The 22583-nt window shown below is 34.5% G+C and overlaps 1 protein-coding gene and 1 non-coding gene across 2 annotated transcripts; both read right to left on the bottom strand.

Moving 5' to 3' along the window:
- Window positions 1–391: 391 nt before the first annotated feature.
- Window positions 392–21311, bottom strand: LOC125659641 (LRP2-binding protein-like). Its single transcript, XM_048891379.2, has 8 exons — window positions 21174–21311; window positions 13335–13551; window positions 11780–11893; window positions 11490–11632; window positions 11142–11302; window positions 7752–7923; window positions 6610–6775; window positions 392–2852 (listed from the first exon to the last, which is right to left on the bottom strand). Exons 2-8 carry the CDS (start codon window positions 13548–13550, stop codon window positions 2787–2789), a joined length of 1038 nt encoding a protein of 345 aa, XP_048747336.1. The 5' UTR covers window position 13551; window positions 21174–21311; the 3' UTR covers window positions 392–2786.
- Window positions 4772–4844, bottom strand: Trnaf-gaa (transfer RNA phenylalanine (anticodon GAA)). The gene has a single exon. It is a non-coding gene; the product is annotated as a tRNA-Phe (tRNA).
- Window positions 21312–22583: the final 1272 nt, after the last annotated feature.

Genomic DNA, 22583 nt, shown 5'->3' with positions numbered 1-22583 from the left:
AGTGATTCAGGCCTAACTACTACATTCCTCCCTCCTTTAATTTGTCTTTGCCTTCAAAGACACACAACCCAGATTCTTTTCCTCCATGGCAGAACAACCTGCAGTGCAGGGATGGTCAACGGCACCAACTGTAGTCTAGGGGAGGAAATCTATGGCTGGAATCGAACCCGGGACCCCTGCATGACTAGTCAGGTGCTCTAACCACTGAGCTATCCAGGTCAAACTACTATAGAACAATCACTATCTAGTTTAATGACTCTAGTATGTCACAGTCTGGGATCGAGACTGGGCATCCCGCAAATGAGAGCTAAACAGATTGAGGTACAATATTAGCAAACACTGTTATCTGAAGATCAATATTGAAGAGTTTAGTAGAGTGTAAACATTTAAGTACATGTACAAATATTTTATTATATAAATCGCATGAAAAACAATACAACAAAAATTTAAGTTAACAAACATCAAATGACTAAGTAAGATTACATGTACAAAATGTATAAAAGTGTTTCTAAACATAAGCCAGCTTACTGTCCTAGCTAGTACAATTTGATTTTATATTTAGAACTATTATGGATATATTCAGTAGTTGGAAACATTGCACACAAATACACCAAACTATAACTATACAGAGTTCTCACAGATAAAGACAAAAAGCCTTACAGAGGGTTAACATTGCAGAACATTGTCATAAACTAGATTCTCCTAAGAACTGCGAGGGCATCAGTGATCATTCTAAATATCAAACGAACTACACAACATGCTATAACTCCTATTTCTAACAGTTTTGAAGTTTTATAGACTCTGACAGATACACAGACAAAGCCTGTCACTGTGTTTCCAGCGACAACAAAACTCATGAATGTAATTGTCATGTGACTTCCATTAATATGACTATCCGCTCTCTAAGACAAAATTAAATTACATCGTCATTGACAACTGAAATGAATTCATTGTTAAGTAGGTTTGGGATATCGAATTAATTATGACTGAATTTCCTTTGTCCAACATCACAGACATATAATCTTGCTATTTTCTATACGCAGGCCAAAAATCAGCATTTTTCTCTTCTTTAAAAAAGTATGAGCATAACGCAAGAACCACGATCAATTTAAGATCTGTTCAACTTCGTGTTTTAAAAGTATGAGCATAACGCAAGAACCACGATCAATTTAAGATCTGTTCAACTTCCACGATCAATTTAAGATCTGTTCAACTTCCACGATCAATTTAAGATCTGTTCAACTTCGTGTTTTATCTCTTTAACAAAATTTTCTAGATTGTTGCTACTCATTGTTGCTACTCACCAACTTCTTAACATCACTAAAATGGAAATCAGTCTACACTACTAGAAGAATTAAAGAATACTTACATTTTAGGAACCCTAGTTCTTTGGAGACTATAGATTATATTTTTGATAAATATCATTGAGATACACTTTTCAATTCTGCACAACTCTATGTACAATGCCCTCACATCTATTTGATAATTATGTATATTAAAAATACATCATCAGACAAAAAAATGCATTGTATTTTTGTACTACACGTAAATATTTAAAAAGTATAGAAAAAAGACTTTTATTGATTCAATGACATATTTAGTTCACAGTCTATTTAGCTATGGAGGATTTTGAGTAAGGCAGGTGAAAAATTTGCCCACATTGAGACATGTCTGGCCTACAGGTGTTACACCTGGTAAAAGTGCAACACCTGAAAATATACGCCCATTATCAGTTAACATACTGGAGTCTGATAAAGCAGTGGACATTCATAACAAAATACCTCAAAAACCTCAACACCAAATAATTATCCTGAAGTTGTCACAAGTAATGAGTTCTTTTATAACCAGCAGCTTAGTAAATATAAAAAAAAATCCAGCTCTTGTCAAACTTTTCAGTGCCAAAGAGAGAGGATAAAGATGTGGTTACATAAAATCTAAGTTTACACCAGAATTATGCTATATTTGGATGAATAAATGAGGTGAAACTTGGTGCATATACATATACAAGTACAAAAACCTAACATCTAGGCTAATGTCTATAAATTACAGAGAGGAATGGCTTTGATGTCAATTGGAATCCACAGAAGGATGTAATGACGCAAATCAATAGATATGCAAAAACGTCCACCAAACTCAATCTTTACCACTTAATATACACATGATACCGGCTCATATAAATCAATTCTGAGGACTCTGCTAGCACACAATCTCAGATACAGGAAGGAATTCACTTCTGCCGATAAATTTCATATTTACAAACTATTTTTAAATAGGAAAACATTAGGGGACATTAGTACAAAGTAAAGGACTGATATATGATTTGAACGTAGACATTTTGACTAGGACAGAGACATGCAATTTAGACTGGTGCCAAAAACTTCTGGCCTGGCAAACGTGAATATGTGGAGCTAATTCCTGGCTCCATGAAGACATGGATACACGTTCTATTAAGCAATAGGTTAAAAACAATTTGATATCTGTATCAGAATCGCCTTGTCTTGTTGGCACAGCGATTTTATCAATAAATACATTTTGTAACAAAAAACATCAACAATAAATGCAGCAGGATTTCTGATGTAAAGGTCAATTATCACAGAGAAAGGTCAAAACAGTATCACAAAAAGGCATCTAAAATAATCACATCATCTCATGAAAATGTATAACAATACAAAAATATTATGATCAGCAGTATAGTTCACCCTGAGGCCCTATGATCCACCCCTCTAATGCTGATCAGTAATCCGAATGATGACATCACAATGTTCTGACATCACAACATATGGATATCATATAACGCCATGCTGAGTAATGTTTTGTAATCTGGCGCAGACGTCCGGATCATATTGATAGGACTGAAATAAGGAAGAATTCATTTAATTAGCTGTTTTATTTCATATCTTTAATATCTTGCTGAAGATCAATGTTACATTCGACAACTTTCATACCATATATAATAAATTAATCAAATTTAATAAGAATGTATAGTATTTTACACAAAATCAATGTCCTCACTAAACTTTTATAATACAGGATAATAAGAATTTGTGATTTATATATGATCCACGGATTTAGATCTGGAATTGACAGAGTTGCACGATTCTTACTAGGATTATATGTGGGAGTGTGTGTAATCCAGAAAAACAAACAGCAGGATGTGGTGCAGGAAACCACCTGACATGAACATGTACATTTATGTTAAAAGCCTATGGAGGTGACAAAATGTCTCATTAATTTTGTACATATATATCTTCGTATTCTGGCAGATATTAAGAGTACATGTTGTTACACAACACTGTCGATGTACAGTCATTACTTGAGTAGGCCTGACAAACAACTAGAATTTGAAAATTTCAGTGAATCCACTTTATGTGACTGTGACTTGTATTACAAGGAACCAACCTCATTCATTATTCAAACAGAAATATAAAACACATCAAGACACTGTAAATTTCATCGTAATGCTTGACATTATTTATAAAGCAAAGCAAATGACATTAGTTTAAATGTTAAAACTGACATCTAATAAAAAAAAAAATAAAATGGCCTTCAAGTGCAACCTTTTTAAAGTAAGGTCATTACCAGTGCAAACTGCTTTCAGTCATCAATTAACATATATATACTGTATATATAGTCAAGTACTTATATGCAGAAGTTCATTTTGTAGGACATATTATCATAGCTTACGAAACAGACCACCAATGTGATATAATTAGAAAACAAAACCATCCTTGTACACAACAATCATCATATATCATTGGTTTGCCTTACGAAAATTAATTCTAGTTGTCATATAAATCTTATCAACCCAAGATGAAATTTTCAAAAAATGTTGGTGTAGGGAGGGGGAATTTCTTACCAAAAAATCCTCTCTCTCCATTAAATTTCTTGCAAAATACAGGAATATAATGACCAAATTAAAACAGGTCTTCAATTAAGGAAACATCCCCACTGATAATAGGGAAATGAATTTTGTGGGGTCTGTAACCAATCTAGCCACCAGCCATATTTCTAGAAATGACCTGACATTGTTGTCAGATTTGGACAAGTGACCACAACCTGGCTGTTTCCATGGTAACACAGTCCCCTTACTGTCATTACAACAATGTAAACATATTACACAATGCTTTATCTGCACATGACTTCTGCCTTTTATTTAGAAGCTGCCGTCACGTAATTGTAATGCATGAGTCGAGTACAACATGAATTTTGATACTGCTATTTACAGATCAACATATATTTAAACCTTCTCTCCACACCCAGGAACGTTTACGCAATTTACAAAGGTCATTGTTTTCATTAAAAGATTGTGATCATTAGAAAATTAAATCACTGATAATATAAAATGCTAGTCTCTTTTTTTTTTGAATGGAGTTGTGTGAGAGTGTCTGGTAGATTTAGAGCTACTGTGTATTTTTCATTGAGACACAGTATAATATATATCTGCATATATCTTACAACATAATAATGTCCTACAGATGATAGATAGTTCTTATGAAACACACCTTCCAAAAATAGTCAAAATGACAAATGAACACACAGCAGATTTAGACTTGGCTTAACACAGCTGGGCAGCAAATTGCATGCATAAACAGGGTTTTCTTCTTTAAGAAAATATATTTGGACCTAAAAACCATAATTTGTCAAGTTTACATGATGAATGCATGTATAGTAAATACAAGCTCAGAGCAATGCAAGAGTGACAACTCTTGTAACATCAGCTATGTGATGTCAATATTTCCGTGTGTGTAAAAGGAATGGGGGAAAATGCAACGGACCAGACCGGGATTTGAACCCAGGCTCCCTGAATCTTCAGACAGGCGCTCTACCAACTGAACTATCTGGCCACCAGCGATCGAACCCGTCTGACCACCACACGTGTATATGCAGCACGAGAACGAGTAACACAGAGTACTGTAAATGTGCAAATGTTCGTGTGGGGGTAATCTTCGCAAAGTGAGGATTAAAGAGATTATAAAGGCCAAATCAATATTTTCACAAATATGTTTAATACCTTCCTATTTTTATGATAACATTTAAGAAATAAAGTTCAATTTTGAAAAACATGCGGGTATGATTGGCTTCACACAGACATACTTCATGAAGTGCATTAGATCTTCATGTAAACTATGCCTGCATACCCTCATATATTTTCAAAAATGAAATTTATTTCTTATATTTACATTCTACTTTAATTTCTGTTGAAATTCCCTGCCGTTAAAATAGACACATTACATTTATCAAGCACAGTTGAACTTTGATATCTTGAATACCATGGATATGTCGAAGTGAGTCCCAACTACATTTCTTTATGTATATTGACCCCAATATCTCGAACCCTCAGATATCTTTTTTTTCTCAGTCCCGTGGAGTTCAAGGTTTGGCAGTACTTCTGTTTTCATACATGCATTGTTTATAACTGTAGTGCATTCATCAGGAAATGCCCATCATTACAATGTGTAAAGATATCAAAGACAAAAGGCAAAAACATTGGAAATGTAAAAATAATCATTACCCATACAAATGATTGATATGATGTAAATGTAGATAGAACAAAAAACCCATCTCTACAATCAAATGTCCATTATATAATCATTAAGATTATATCCTTTGTAGAAACTGGTTCATATGTTTGTATGAAAAGGAAATCCCCACTTATGCTGTAGCTAGTGATCTCTTTTTACCATATCCCTCATTTCAAAGAAAAATTGATTCATCTATTTACTTTTTGGTAAATATCAAACACTGATGTATCTCCTGTAAGTGTACAGGCCTTTCCCCTGGGATATTGGAAGATAAGGGTAGAAAACTAAGTTTTAAATGGTTACCCTCAGCCTAAAAACTACAGAATTACTACCCGAGGTCAATACAGATAAATGAGGTAGAAAGAAAACGTATAGGTTCTTATTGTATTTATTTTTATGAATTTCATCACCAGCACAAGATTGTCCAGTCTTGCCTTTTGGATATAATTTTCCTTATTACAGAAACTACTCATAATAGAAAAATGTAATCTGGACAACCTTGTGCTCAATATAAACAAAGGCTTTAAAACCCTGTCGTTCGATGAATATCAATAGAGATTTAACAAAAACAGACAAATCTAATTCAAAAGACAGCATATCTCTTTATGTTTTAAACTAACTTTTCAGTAAAATAAAATGCCAAGCCTCTAAGTTAAGGTATCAATGAACATCTTTGGGCATTTTAGATTGCATAATTCAAACTTTGATGTTTTACTAAAGCATTTCGGGCCATATGTATCAGCTTAAGTAGGGAGGTCCTTTTTAAAATTCATATTTCAAAGTATTTATGAATTAGCAGAACTGTTTTTAATTTAAATGAATTTCAAGTAAATTGACAGCTGCTATGTCTATAAGTCTAAAATGCATATAATTAACCCTTATGTCAGGCTATGAGAGAGTCTTTTCTCCTGAATTATCATTACATGACCCCATTTCCACAAAAATACACCCCATGTGAAATATTTGGGATATACAAGAATCACAAACATTACCCCAACTAAAATGTTCACATCCACAATGAAGTATGTTTGCTGTGCACATTACTACCACACAAGAGAATTTTGTATTCAACACTTGGTCTGCTTACCTTGGAGTAAAACATTTTGGCCTCATCCTCATTCTTTCTGACTCCATGCCCCTCGTGGAGACACCTAGCATAGTAGAAGCACCCCATGGAGATCCCCTTAGCTATGTAGCTTGGGAGGCATCCAATCTCCTCTGCTAATCGTGAGACATCAGAAAACTGGGATACTCTGCAGAAGAATGTGTAACCTTGTATATTTCTCCAGAGAATTCCCCATTAATTATCTAACATTTTAAAGATTATTGACAATACACAAGATATATATAGCACATTCAAATTAATGCAAACTCCATATAAGATTTTTGTGTAGCTTGTATTATCTAAATTCTGTAATACATAAAAAGAATAAGCTTTACAAACTTCTACCTACTAAACACTCAAGAAGTGCCTGTTTTTACCTGTGGACAGGTATAAATAAAATGTTTTTACCTGTGGACCAAATATGAAATGTTTACCTGTGGACCAGGTATAAAATGTTTACCTGTGAACCAAATATGAAATGATTCACCTTTGAATGTTTTACATATGTATTAGGTATGGTATATTTTATTTGTAGACTAGATAGGATATATTTCTCCTGTGGATTAAGAATGACATGTTTACCTGTGGACCAGGTATGAAGTGTTTTTATCTGTGGACCAGGTATGAAATGTTTTTATCTGTGGACCAGGTATGAAATGTTTTTATCTGTGGACCAGGTATGAAATGTTTTTATCTGTGGACCAGGTATGAAGTGTTTTTATCTGTGGACCAGGTATGAAATGTTTTTATCTGTGGACCAGGTATGAAGTGTTTTTATCTGTGGACCAGGTATGAAATGTTTTTACCTGTGGACCAGGTATGAAGTGTTTTCATCTGTGGACCAGGTATGAAGTGTTTTTACCTGTGGACCAGGTATGAAGTGTTTTTATCTGTGGACCAGGTATGAAATGTTTTTACCTGTGGACCAGGTATGTAATGTTTTACATTTAGACCAGATATGTTTACTTTTGGACCAGGTATACTTAAACATTTTACCAATGGTCAAGGTATGAAATGTTTTTATCTGTGGACCAGGATGTTTACCTTTGGACCAAGTATGAAATGCTTTACTTGAGGACCAGGTTGAATATATGTTACCTGTGGACAAGGTATGCAGAATTTACCTGGTCGCTAGATCTGCAGCTTTTGTATAAAGTTTCCTCCTGTAGTAATTGGCTACAAGATTTCCCATGGCGTACACGTTTCCGCGATCCGAGGCTTCCTTTAGACAGACATAGGCGCTGTCTGCATCCTGTTTCACACCTATACCATACTCGTACATTACACCCAGAGCACCTGCACAGGTAAAAAAGGAAAAACAGAGTAGTCCCATTTTGTAATGCATTATTTCCATTTCTTATAAACAGTGTAAAAATTTTTAAATCATAATATGCTATTTTGTTTTAGCTAGATTTTGCCTATCTCTAGTCACCATGTTTGTGCTGCCATAAGGAAGAAGTTAAGGTGGAAGGGGTAATGTGCTATTTTAATTCTTAAAAGATCCTGGATATGATGCATTCTAATTTCATAGCAGAAGGTACACCATTAATATATCTACATTCATCGTTGTTTCGTCTGTAATCATCTGATTAAAATCAGATCCTATGATCCGTTCATAGGGTCTGATTTTAATCAGACTGATCTGTAATAAACCTTTGCTGTTTCATTGTTTTCATTTCTTGATGAAAGCGCTGTGACGTACCTTTCATTTCACCTAACAACCTATACAGTAAAACTCTGATATAGCGAATTTCTGCGGACACTCTGTAAAAATTCATTATAAGCGTAATTCGTTATAAAACTGTTTTGTTCTACATCTATATCAGTTGTATAAGAAAGCGGCAATCGATATACTTCATTTGTATTGTCTCTAAGAGAATATTTTTGAGAAGAAATATTTTTATACAGAAACATACACATATATTTATATATGATAATTTATCTAGTTGGATTATTAAGTCACGCAAGAACACATCAAGAAAAAAATGTCAACAAAATTATGCACGATATATACATGTACAAACAGTCTATTGCAGTTGTCATTCACTTGTTGTTTTACACAAATAAAGGAGTGTATTATAAAATAAATGCAATCAAATTTCAAATTTAATTAACGAGAATAGTAAACAATACCGACAATATATTTGCTAAACGTATGTATAAGTATTGTTTTGCGTTAACAACCTTTTTTAAAACATATACAAACAGAAATTTCCTAATAAGTATGGATCATTTATGGCAATGGAAAGCGATTGTTAAAAATCACGAGTTTAAAATTTTAAAAAAATCGTTATAAAAGGTGATTTTTACGTTCATTCTTAATTCAAGGGGAATAAGAATTTACTTCGTTATATCCGTAAATTTGCTATATATATGTTCGTAATATATGCAGATTTTTATATAGAATATATAAAGAATTTGCAGGGGAAATCGTTTTCACTTCGCTATAGCTGTAATTTCACTATATCCGTGTTCGCTTTATTCGAGTTTTACTGTATTCATACATAAAAATAAGTTTTATCACAAAATATGAGTACAAGGACTGAATATGTAGTTTGTTTGTATTGTGGGAGCATTGGGGGGGGGGGGGGGTATTTTACAACTTACTGTTTTCATACCACCACCACCACCACCCACCCACCCACACACACAATACAAAAACATATATTTCTTAAGGCAGGAACATCATGGCAAAGTTTAATTAAAAGTATCACTGGTTACAAGGGCTATGAAATCTAGAAAAAATTTCCATTCAGAATATCTAGCCAATTTCTAATATTCAGCAACAGTATAAAACATTAAGACATGTTCTTAAAACTTTTAAAAATGCCCTCGAAAGTGCCTTTATTGATGAAAGGCTTTACATAATATATGTAATATTAAGACGATATGACTAATTTGGACCCGTCCTAGAGAGTCAAAACCCTGGGGTTGCAAAATTCACAATTTTGGTATATCCCTTTCTGATTTTTCTAAATATGCATTTAATTAAAAACTGTATCTCAGCAAACTCAAAACAGTATATCAAATGATAAAGACAATAATCATGATTATAATAATTTTGGCTCCACTCTGAAACCCCCTTCGATCATGAAATTTACAAGTTTGGCAATGGACTAGTTACTTCTTTAAAATATCTATTTATTTTCAATTTAGTATCAATAGCATTGAAGAAGATATCATTTAAATATTTTACACATATATATACACTAAATATACCAAGTTTGGCCCCACTCTGGAGTCAGAACCTCTACCCCCGGGATCATGAAATCTACAATTATGACAAAGGTTTTCCTGCTTTACATCACTATGCATTTAGTATTTCTTATAAATATACAGTTGTGGAGAAGAAGATTTTCGAAAATTGGTCAATTTTTGCCCTGTGGGTGTAGGAATCCTGAAATAAATAATTCATGTTCCCCTTGTCCAACAGATGCTTCATACCAACTTTGAAAAAAATTGGAATGGTAGTTAAAAATGTAACTGTTCTATTGTTAACACATTTAATCACTGACCATTTTGGTCCCACCCTGATATCAATCAGACCAGTCTGTCAACATACTTTTTTTGGAGAGCTACAGTTCTGCAGCTATCAAAACCCCTACCCCCATATCATGAAATTAAAAATTTTGGTAAAGGGCTACCTGCTCATTCTAAATATCTATTTAGTTTCAATTTAGTATCAATAGCATTAAAGAAGATTTTTAAAAATGTTTTACACATATACCTAGTTCGACCCCACCCTGGAGTCAGAACCTCTACTCCAGGGATCATGAAATTTAAACTAGTGGTAGAGGCCTTCCTGCTCTACACCATTATGCATTTAGTTTTTCTTACACATGAGCCGTTGTAGAGAAGAAAAGTTTTGAAAATTGGTCAATTTTTGATAGTTTTTGCCATGCTCCTAAGGCCCCGGGGGTGCAGGAATCCTGAAATTTACAAATTTATGTCCTCCTTGTCCCAAAGATGCTTCATACCAAATTTGAAAAGAATTGGAAGGGTAATTATAAAGAAGAAGTTAAAAATGTTTTCATTTTAACACATGAAAGATAACACACAACGACGGACGCAGACCAATTGCAATAGGTCACCTGAGTTTATTCAGGTGACTTAAAAATAGCATGCACAGTTTTAGAAGCATAAAAGTATAGTAATGCTTAATATATTCATGTACATAAAATGGTGATATTTTCCTTATTCACAACATGACAGATATGCTTTCTTCTTTACTGGTATATTCTTATGATCGTATAAAGCTTTTTCTGTTAGACTATATGTAATGTATTGTTTATTTACTACCGTAAGCCTCATTAATATAATTAATATCAATTAATAGTCTGATACCTTAGCTTAGGCCTCGATTTAATATTATCATCAATTACATTGTCCCCAACACATGCACACTGAAGTTTAAATATGCTCTGTTTTCTTGTAAGTCTTTGCATACAGACTATACACCTCTGCTTTTAGCATCTAGATTCAGATGTACATATTGTATAAAACAGAGAACAAACCTTGAGATTCCAAACTTCCATTCCCACAAGCCTCACTGTGCCAGAAGAAAGCTTTTTTAAGATCTAGACTGTCACTTTGTCGAGAGTAAAACATGCCAAGAGTTGTCTGAGCGACAATGCTGGCGGAGGGATTTCCATCATCAGCTGCCAGTAACCAGTACCTACAAGGATTTCACATCGTAACAATTTAGCTATAAAGAGACGTTGTCAAGGTCACAAGTACAGAAATACTGCATTAAGGACTTCATTCTCTTTGTCATACTTTTCATTTAAAAAGCGTTCAGGTTATGTTACAATATCCACTTTTTTCTGGCTAAACATTAACGATTCTGTTCATCAAGTTTCTACCTCAGTGCTTCATCGTCAGACTGCTTCACACCAAATCCCTGGAAATAAGCTCGCCCGATGTTGAACAAGGCTGCAAACTTGAGGTGCTTGGCCTGCTTGGCATCTGAGTTTGCTATTTTCTTCAGATAGTCCACAGCAAGTCTCTTTAGTAAAAAATATCACAGTAATCATTCATGTTTGCCTCAGACAACTACTGTATCTTTCTTATAAAAAATCTGATGCACTGCAATTGCTTACCTCATCTGACTTGCCTCCTTGTACATTCAACAAAATATGCTGCGATTACCTACCTCATCTGACTTGCCTCCCTGGCCATCAAACAACATACACGCCAGCAGGAACACTGACTGAAAGTCAAAGTCTCGCGAACGCTCAAAGTATATCCTAGCTTTGTCAAACAGATTCTAAAATAAAAATATATAGAAACGATTTTAGAATAAAGAAAGTACAGTAAGAACCGGTAATAGTGAACCCCCAGGGCCTGTGATAAACAGTTTGTTATAACCAAACTTCACTATACAGTAAAACCCGGTTATAGTGAACTCCCAGGGCCATCAATAAACAGTTTGTTATAACCAAACATCACTATACAGTAAAAACCGGTGATAGTGAACCCCAAGGGCTATCAATAAACAGTTTGTTATAACCAAATGTCACTATACAGTAAAACCTGGTTATAGTGAACCTCCAGGGCCAGTGATAAACAGTTTGTCTAATAACCAAACTCTGCTATCCAATAAGATATTTGTTCTTTTCCTTTCATAGTGGAATAAATATCACTTTGTAGTATCAAAGCATGGATTCCTTGTAAGCATGTTTGCTAGAAACGTTTTTACTGTATTGAGCATTTAATTTCATGGAGTTAATTTTCATGGATAGCAAAAGTTTTATTGTATTGTTGAAATATAACACTACAAAAATTCTGTATTTCACTGAGGTCTTTAATTGATGAAATAGGGTGTGCACTTGTGATATCCATGAAATAGGGTGTGCACTTGTGATATCCATGAAAACTCATTAGCCCCTACAAAAAATACAGTGACTCAGAGTCAACGGTATATATTAACTTATAGGCTAAGAAAACTTTAAGACTGTAAAATATACACTTTGCATTGATTCATTTCTCATTAGTTAGGTCTCCATAAGAATTTATTTACCTATATATGTAGAGCAGAATATTCATGAATATATTTATACATAACTATATCCAACAACAAAAACATTGAATTTTCTGTTTATTACATTTTCTTTGATTTTTCCTAAAGCACTTCTAGCTCACCCTGTATTGATATTCAAACAATGTTGTGCAGAAAATATAAAACCTTATTAGAAGCATGCAAAATATATAAAAATCAATACATTAATTTGAACAATAAAACAACTTTAATTCAATTTATTTTATGTACCATGTCGTAAAATAAAAAACACGAAAAGTTAATTACACATGTTTATTTTGATAATTCTACAGATGTAAGATTTTATGTCATGCTGTCATTTGATTTCATTTAATTGTGTTTTTTTTCTTGCTGCATTTCTCACCGCTACCCTTGTAAAGCGCCTTAATTAGAGTAATTTGTTTTATATAAGGCGCTATATAACTTTTATTTATTTATTATTATTAAAATGAACATGATCTTATGTATCGTGGATAAATATTGTGCCAAGTAGTCCTGGTTGTTATTTTAACACTGTGAAATAAGGTTGTTATTTTCACACTGAAATAACACTTAAGTTGAACAATTGTAAAAATGTCAATTTTTATTCAATGGGTAAATCTCAGTATTTCACTGTTGAAAATGTAATAAAAGACCATTATCACAATCATTCAATATACATTTGTATGACCTGTTCATAGTAAAACAGCCCCAGCTGGAAGTACGCCCGTCTTTCGCCATTTTTAATCCTTTCTAACAGGATATTCTCCACCTTTTCCATCAGTTCCTCCTCCGTCAGTGAGCCGTAGCCCGGCGTTTCCCGCGTCTCCTGGGCGATGTCATTTAGGATACTCTTCTCCTTTGTAAAAGGAACCTTCTCTTTTGGAATATCCCCAGACAACTCCATGCTGGAATTAATTTAAATTCATTCAAAACAATATTCACCATGTCTATTTTAAGGATGAATATTTTTGATGAAGAAAGTAATCATTCTTATAATATGTAGTGAAAGTCCATTAATAGCACAAATACAAAATAAACATCAAATTAAGGAAGATCTCTCCACCACATAGAATACTATTACTGTGTAGGTACTGGTTCAACATTTTTTGTTGTTGTTGGTCCAAATATAATTATACATTCATTACTTAAACCCATCCCGTCCAATTTTTATATGTCACTTTAAATTTTGAACAGGTTTGGCCCGGTCTACATTTTGTGACAGGAGAATTGTTTAATCAAAAGGCTCTAAATCTGCATGATTTTATCATTTCTGTTTCATCTAAGACAATGTCAATACCTACACCCAGTTTCGTAATTTATGATACAGGTGGTAAAGACTAGGAACGAGTTCAAAAGTTGTAAATTCATCTGGTGATACACTTCTCCAAACAGATCCAGTTCTTAAAAATGGTTACATGTACATGTGTATTATCAATTTACTAGTGTTGAAAAATTGGGAAAATTTCATAATCGATAATCAGTCATAATCAGAAGAACTGTCATTTTTGGGGTTAGTTCTATTTGATTTTATGGATATATGTGCAGCATACACATTAGTCTAGCTGGTGTCACTGAATTCCCAATTTTCAATGTGGAGTCCACTCTGACTCTCCCCCGCACGTCTTGATATAAAAGCGGGATTAACAGTCAGATGAATCTCGGATTAGATATTAATTAGTATACAGGCAACAATCGATAATGAAAAATAGAATCGATAATTGGAATCGAAGAGCCAAAAACGATCGATAATCGATTGTCTGGACTAGTTGTAAGAGGTGACAAAATGGGGTGGTCCTTCGGATGAGACCGCAAAAAACGAGGCCCCATGTCACAGCAGGTGTGGCACACATAAAGATCTCTCCCTGCTCAATGGCCGTAAGCACCGAGCATAGGCCTAAATTTTGCTGCCCAAACAGCAATGGTGACATCTCCACATGAGTGAAACTTTTTCAAGCGGTACGTTAAACAATATACAATCAACCAATCAACACACTGTAGCTCAATAACAAGCACTATCTAAATCTGGTTTTCTTTTTCTAAACACAATTCCCTTTCAATGTAGAAATTAAACGTACACTCCCAAAAACCTGACAATTCAGTAAAACCCTCTTAATGTGATGTTTCATTTTCCAAGCTATTTCATCACACCAACTCGGTCATCATAATAAACAATTGGTATCAATTCTACAAGTTTTCATATAAAAACAGGTTGTGCTGAAGTTGGAACATACATGTAATAATTAATGTTTGCTTTCTCTAATACACACGTGGGTATGCAAATTTTCTATTGAATTTATAAAATAAAATGCTTGGCATTAATTGCATTCTCATGAATTTAAAAAACAAACGAACAAGAAACTGCTCAGTTAATCAGTATGTATTAATGTTTGGTTTAAACTATATTTATTAACTGAACAATTCACATGAAACATGCAAACATACTGTAAGTGCGATAGGATTTGGAAACAAGTGCGAAGACTTATGTAAATCCGTCTCCTTATTCCTATATTACATTAACTGTTTATTGAACAAGATAATGACAGTTTATGAGGTCCAGGTAGCTTAATGTTTCAATGCATAGGATTGTAATCTAAATTTAACCCCTTACATCAAAACTTTAATGGAATATTTAAGTTGGGCAAGCCACTCAATGTAAACAGTAGATAATTAAGTGCTTCAGGTAATTAAGTGCTTCACACCTCCAAGGACATCAAATTAGAGGTGTGGGCAAAAATCAACAGCTGTGTCTCTGTGGGTTGGAGCATTACTAATCCTGTTACTGTGTCACTTCAATCACATGTTTAATTAAGTTCTGCTGGTCACTTCCTAAACACAACTGGTAATTAAGTGCCTAACACTCTGAGAACAGTTAACTAGTAGTGTAAAAAAAATGGTAAGGATTAATTGATTGATAGTATCTTGTTTAATGTCCCTCTCAAGAATTTTTCTCTCATATGAACACATCACCAAGACCGGTGAAGGGCTTCAAATTTAGGCCAATGCTCTGCGCTTACGGTCATTGAACAGTGAGGGTTCTTTAGAGTGCCACATCTACTGTGACACGGGGCATCCGTTTTTAAGGTCATCTCCAAGGACCCGTGACATTCACACCTGATGCTGAGCGTTTCGCGATGGAACTGTCACTACCTGTTTTAATGACTTAGGTCTGTCGTGGCCAGGATCTGAACATCCGATCTTCGTCATGCGGAGCGAACCCTCTATGTGGACATCATAACAAAAGGGTCTTGCATCTTAATTCACCATAATATAGCGAGGAAAAATTTAAAGTACCTTAATCATATCAAACCAACATCACACTAACAGAAAGCTACTGTACCATAAAACTCATGTTCAAACCTCGTTAAAAGATAAACCACTGTACCACAAAACTCATGTTCAAACCTTGTTAAAAGATAAACTACTGTACCACAAAACTCATGTTCAAACCTCGTTAGAAAATAAGATATATCACAAGATGTTACAGAATATTGGAACTATGACATTCTGAAACTCTTCAAAAATAGGAGTTATGAAAATTATGCATTTTGTGGGCAACTCTTGTATAAAAATCAGTGATGGCTAAAGGCAATTCATTTCTGATAAAAACAAGATGCTCACTAAGAATACCCCCCCCCCCCCAATCTCCCAAAGGGTGTTGTTAATAGGTATAAATTACCTCTTTCCTGAGTGTCAAAATATGGTATGCCTTTGTAGAAGAAAATGGAAGATATAGTCCGAACAAAAATCCATGGCATAAACCTATAATTTTGACCTTGAGATCAAACGTCAAGGTCATAAAGAGGTCATGAATGTACATGACACATAGTCTCATGGTGATACACCCATGTCTTATGGTATGACTATGTTAAAACCCTATAATCAATTTTGACCTTGAGGTCAAAGTTCAAGGTCATATAGAGGTCATGAAGGTACATGACACATCGTCTCATCGTGATACACTCATGTGTCAAATATGGTATGCCTATGTCAAAGAACAAAGAAGTTATGGCCCGGACACGAATCCATTGTAAAAAACCTTTAATTTTGACCTTGAGGTCAAGGGCCAAGGTCATATAGAGGTCATGAAGGTACTCCACACATTGTCTCATGGTTATCTACCTGTGTGCCAAATATGGTATGCCTAAGTCAAAGAAGTTATGGCCCAGACACAAATCTGCACAGACAGACAGACAGACGGACGGACAGCAAGACGGACGGACGGACAGACAGACAGAGTGATTCCTATATACCCCTCAGAACTTCGTTCCGGGGGTATAAAAAAGATTAAAAAAAATATCTGTCTGATTTCAAAATAATTTTTCAGAATGTTGTGAGTGATAACAAAGTACAACACAACCCCCCCCCCCCCCCCCCCCAAAAAAAAACAACCCACGAGTTATTAGATTAACATCTGATGTAAGCTAGAGGGAGGAAACACACTACAAAAACATTCATAACTATTGTAAACCAACTATTTTTCGAAAAAAGAAATTTTCGATAGAATAGCAAGAACCTAATCATCTTGAATATTTTTTGCCGCGAACCAACTAATCCATTTTAAAATGTCTCTTGTATTGTTTAAGATAATCGAAGTTGCGAAAATTAGTCACTGTGAACTACTTCAACACCGATAAAGCGTGAAATAAAGTAGTCGCAAATAAAATTTTGTTTCCAGTACCATGTATTTTATCCATATCATATTTGAATATTTACTTGGTTTGTTAAATTTTCTCAAATCATTACAACAACTGACTGCTATGCAATGATATCATCACAACATTGCCACCCTCACTTTTCTCGACATTACATGAATAGTTCATTGTTTTTACATGCAAAGATTGATAGATTGGTTGGTCACTTTTTATAGTAATGATGAATGGTAAGGTTGAACCAATGAACTGAAATCGTGCACTGAGTGTGCTGAAGGGTAAACACCCCACCACAACTTTGAGGTTTGGGCAGAACTACTTATCACAAATTTTCAGACCACTGTGAAGTAAATTTTCTTCTCTGTCTGCCCCTTTCCCTCTCCCCCGGCACCCCCCCCCCCCCCATCATCATCACCATCGCTATCCTACTTTCAAGAGTGATATAAGCCTCAACTTACTATCTGATAATTATGTGTATGCTTACAGTTAACTAAAAAGTTGCCCAATTAATGCAGAAAACAAAATCTCACTGGGCATACTAAATATCAAAACTGCAGTGAAAATGGAGATAAACAATGCATGCATGATTGAAATATTCCCTATCGTTATCATATACCAGGAGATTTTGCTATGTAAGTAAAAAAAAACTTTTCACAAAAGATGAGGGAGACATCTTGGGTTTGCAAATAAAAAATGATTAAATTATCAGTTAGAATCCTGGAATGAAAACTAGTTTGCATGCATTTGACTGTACTGTGAAACCGGGCCATTTTTTTTGTACATTATGCAAAAGTTTGGAAAGTGTGCTGTAACATTTCTAGTCCAGGATTACAAAGAACTAAAAATATGAAGGTTATATAGTAAACCTTTTCAATCATTTCCAATGTGAGAGATTACATTTTAATTAGATATGTTGTAAATATTCACTTGGTGTTCATTAAAATAAACAAGAGGCCCATGGGCCACATCGCTCACCTGAGTCACCTTGGCCCATATCTGAAGACTTTCCATATATATATGCATGTAAAACCTTAGTCCCTATTATGGCCCAAACTACCCTTTGCAAACTTGAATCTACACTATGTCAGAAAGCTTTCATGTAAATGTCAACTTCTTTGGCCCAATGGTTCTTGAGAAGAAGATTTTTAAAGCTTTTTCCTATATTTGTATGTAAAACTTTGAACCCCCCCCCCCCACTTGTGGCCCAATCCTACCCCCCGGGGGCCATGATTTGAACAAAGTTGAATCTGCATTATGTCAGAAAGTTTTCTTGTAAATATCAGCTTTCTGACTCAGTGGTTATTGAGAAAAAGATTTTAACTATATATTTGTATGTAAAATTTTGATCCCCCTTGTGGCCCATCCTACCCCCAGGGGCCATGATTTGAACAAACTTGAATCTACACTAGGTCAGAAAGTTTTTATGTAAAAATCAGCTTTTCTGGCTCAGTGGTTCTTGAGAAGAAGATTTTTCCTATATATTTGAATGTAAAACTTTGATTCCCTATTGTGGTCCCATCCAACCCCCCGGAGCCCATGATTTGAACAAACTTGAATCTGCATTATGTCAGGAAGCTTTCATGTAAATCTCAGCTTTTCTGGCTTAGTGGTTCTTGAGAAGAAGATTTTTAAAGTTTTTCCTTATATATTTGTGTGTAAAACTTTGATCCCTCCTTGGGGTCCCATCTTATCCCTGGGGGCCATGATTTGAACAAACTTGAATCTGCACCATGTCAGAAAGTTTTCATGTAAAAATCATCTTTTCTGGCTCAGTGGTTCTTGAGAAGATTTTTAAAGATTTTTTCTATATATTTGTATGTAAAACTTTGATCCCCTATTGTGGCCCCATCCAACCCCAGGGGCCCATGATTTGAACAAACTTGAATTTGCATTATGTCAGGAAGCTTTCATGTAAATCTCAGCTTTTCTGGCTTAGTGGTTCTTGAGAAGAAGATTTTTAAAGTTTCTCCCTATATATTTGTATGCAAAACTTTGATCCCCCCTTGTGGCCCCATCCTACCACCGGGGGCCATGATTTGAACAAATTTGAATCTGCAATATGTCAGGAAGCTTTCAGGTAAATTTCAGCTCTTCTGCCTCAGTGGTTCTTGAGAAGAAGATTTTTAAATGACCCCCCCCCCCCCCATTTTTGCATTTTTGTGATTATCTCCCCTTTGAAAGGGACATGGCTGGCCCTTCATTTGAACAAACTTGAAAGCCCTTCACCCAAGGATGCTTTTGGCTATGTTTGGCTGAAATTGGCCCAGTGGTTTTGGAGAAGAAGTTGAAAATGTAAATGTTTAACAGACAGACGGACAGACAGACGGACGGACGGACGGACGGACGGACAGACAGACAGACAGACGATGGACAAAAAGCGATCAGAAAAGCTCACTTGAGCTTTCAGCTCAGGTGAGCTAAAAAAGAATGAATATAATTTTGCAGTCTTATAAGAATTGGAAAAACATTATTTGTTTATATTATTCAATGAATAGTTGGTATAAATATAGTATAAATATAAGAATTTGTCGACATAGTACTTGGCCAATCTATGTTCCCAAAGGAAATTTCCATACAATCATATATTTTCAAAATTTTCGCTTGGAACCAAGTTTTCCTCTATTTGAATGAAATAAACAACATTTTGTTTAGAAATGTCAGAAGTAACTGTCATAATTTTGGGAAAAAATGTTACGGTGCAATATTGAGAGAGATAACATTTTATTCATAAATATTGATTTTTTTTATTCCAAAACTACACATACTTATGAATATAAAGAGTAAGTACTCTCAAATCACACTTTGTATTAGAATTGTCACATCGTTACAATAGATTATGATATAATAATTCTGAAATTATTAGATGATATTGTAAATAATTCTCCCTCACTGAGATCAGTGTTTTTATATCATCAAAATTGATGAAGAAATGAGTTCAGGAAATATGTTTGAAAATATATGGTTTTGTATGAAATATGACATGGAAAATTTTTTTGGGAACATACTTATGGCCAGGTACTATACTTTTTAGAAATTAAACAGGTTGGGAACACTTCCCCTATAACAAGATATTCGCGCTAAAATGCGATTATCCCTCTTTAGCGAGAATTAAACATTACCATAAACAGGTGTTTTGGCGTCTTTAGTGAAAATAATGGCAAATCCCGTGCAACGCTGAATAAGTGCAATAATTAACACACACTCGACATGATGCGAATTGTTTCTATGAAATTGACAACATAGTCAAGAAATTGCAGATCAAAGTTGCTGCGTAAGAGGGAAGCAGTCTGAAATCCAATACACTGTACACACTGTGAGAGTTTTTGTTTTGACTAATGTATTTGCAGAAGTATCAGACATTTTAGCACTTTTTCTTCTTTTCACATGAAACACGAAGAGATGTACTCCACGGGAGTTTTTCTCTGTTGTACGGGATATATTTACTCTCGCTAAAGAAGGATAATCGCGTTTTAGCGAGAATACCTCGCTATAGGGGAAGTGTTCCCAACCTGTTAAAGTTGGCAATACATTGATTTTGGTTTAAAATTATATATCAAACAAAAATATTCCATTATAAATAATTTGGTGTATCCCCGCAAAGTTCGTCGTGAACTTGTTGTACAAATCATGATAAGAACCCAATTTCTAAATAGGATAATCTTTTAAAATGAAGGACACTGGGAATTTTTTGTTTGCGAACTCCTCAGTCATCTAGAGATAATTCGAACTAAGTGCTAGTCTTTGGATTTTTTCAAATATTCGCTTACGATAGATATAAAAGACATTAAAAAGTTCTGAAAAATGCTGATGACCTTTTATGAGACCAGATATAACATGGAAAGCATTACAGATAAAAGATATTTTCACTTTTTCCTTACCCTAACGACAAGTCCGCGAAACCAAACAATATCAAGGCGTGTATAACATTCAAAACCAAACAATCGTTCCGAATTGGTGACGCGAGTTTGACAGACGTTCACTTCTTCCTGGTCAATGATGGGTCTGCAATAAGTAGACAGAAACATAATTATATATGGCGACAATTATTTATTTAATTAAATTGAGAAAGGAAAAAAAGGGGGTGGGGTGGATTGTCACTCTCTGGAAATCAATATTCTGTCCTTAAATATCTTGAAATTAATAACCTGAACTTTACTGGGCATAAAATAAATATTGTGACCACTTCTTAGCAGAAATTTCTTCCCAAAACAAGATATACCGCAGTGATGACAAAGGATATAGAACAATATTTCTGTTACATTAAAAGATATCTTCTTTATTTAAAAAGGCGAGATTTCTGCATGCTTATTCTTAAATACCCCCCCCCCCCCCCAAAAAAAAAACCCAACAACCCACAACTATATTCATTAAATCGCCATGCTTCCTTCATACTTCCTTTTAGTAATAAGGACTAAACATATCAAAATTTCATTGGAACTAATCTTTACATAATCACTGAATTGATGATAATAGTACACCCCTTTTCCCCATATTATCAAATTTGATATTATGTAAACAAAACAAAAATAAATAAATAAAAAATACAGGTCAAGCAACCTGAGAAACATGTTTCCCATTGCAAGCTCACCAATACCATATCATCATTATATATAATTGTGCACACCACTAGTTAACATATGCATATACAACTCATAAATTCTACAAATTGTACATTAAATCTAAAATGTACCAATATTAGTACACTTCCAGTAGTGTTTTTGTTCACTACACAAAAATCTATAAAAGTCAGAGTATGAACTAAAGAGATGGTGAAGGGTCATATTCGCTTGCCAAGGGTTTTCAGTCCATTCCACTCCCCATACTTTATGAGCGGAGTGGACCGAAAACCCTCGGAGGATGGGGGAGGGTCTGTCTGAGAAACTCGGTAGATATGGAATGTGAAAGAACCTACTGTTCTGCATTAGTAAAGGTTTTTCCCCATCACCATGTACTATAAATAGCTATGGGTTAAAAAGTTGAGCTATTGTGATTGGCAATTACTATATAAATATAGTCTATCATATATATGTATATTCTTGCTTTATTTTTTGTTGTTTTTTTTTGGTTAATCTGTGATAATGTTGTATATACAATGCTTATTATGTGTCTTTTCTCTTTAATAAATGTGATAGTGGGTTAAAAAGCTCTACAAAGCTCGTGTTGAATGTTGGATTGTTGAATGTACTGACTTTAAATTAAAATATTTACCCAATTGCAAGACTGAATGAAACTGTTGAAGTCGATGAATGTATTGGCACAGGTTACTCCTAGCACTGACCCTGTCCAGT

Source organism: Ostrea edulis, chromosome 9 (assembly GCF_947568905.1).
Source record: "Ostrea edulis chromosome 9, xbOstEdul1.1, whole genome shotgun sequence".
Taxonomy (NCBI): Eukaryota; Metazoa; Mollusca; class Bivalvia; order Ostreida; family Ostreidae; genus Ostrea; species Ostrea edulis.
This window is presented reverse-complemented; position numbering and strand designations above follow the sequence as displayed.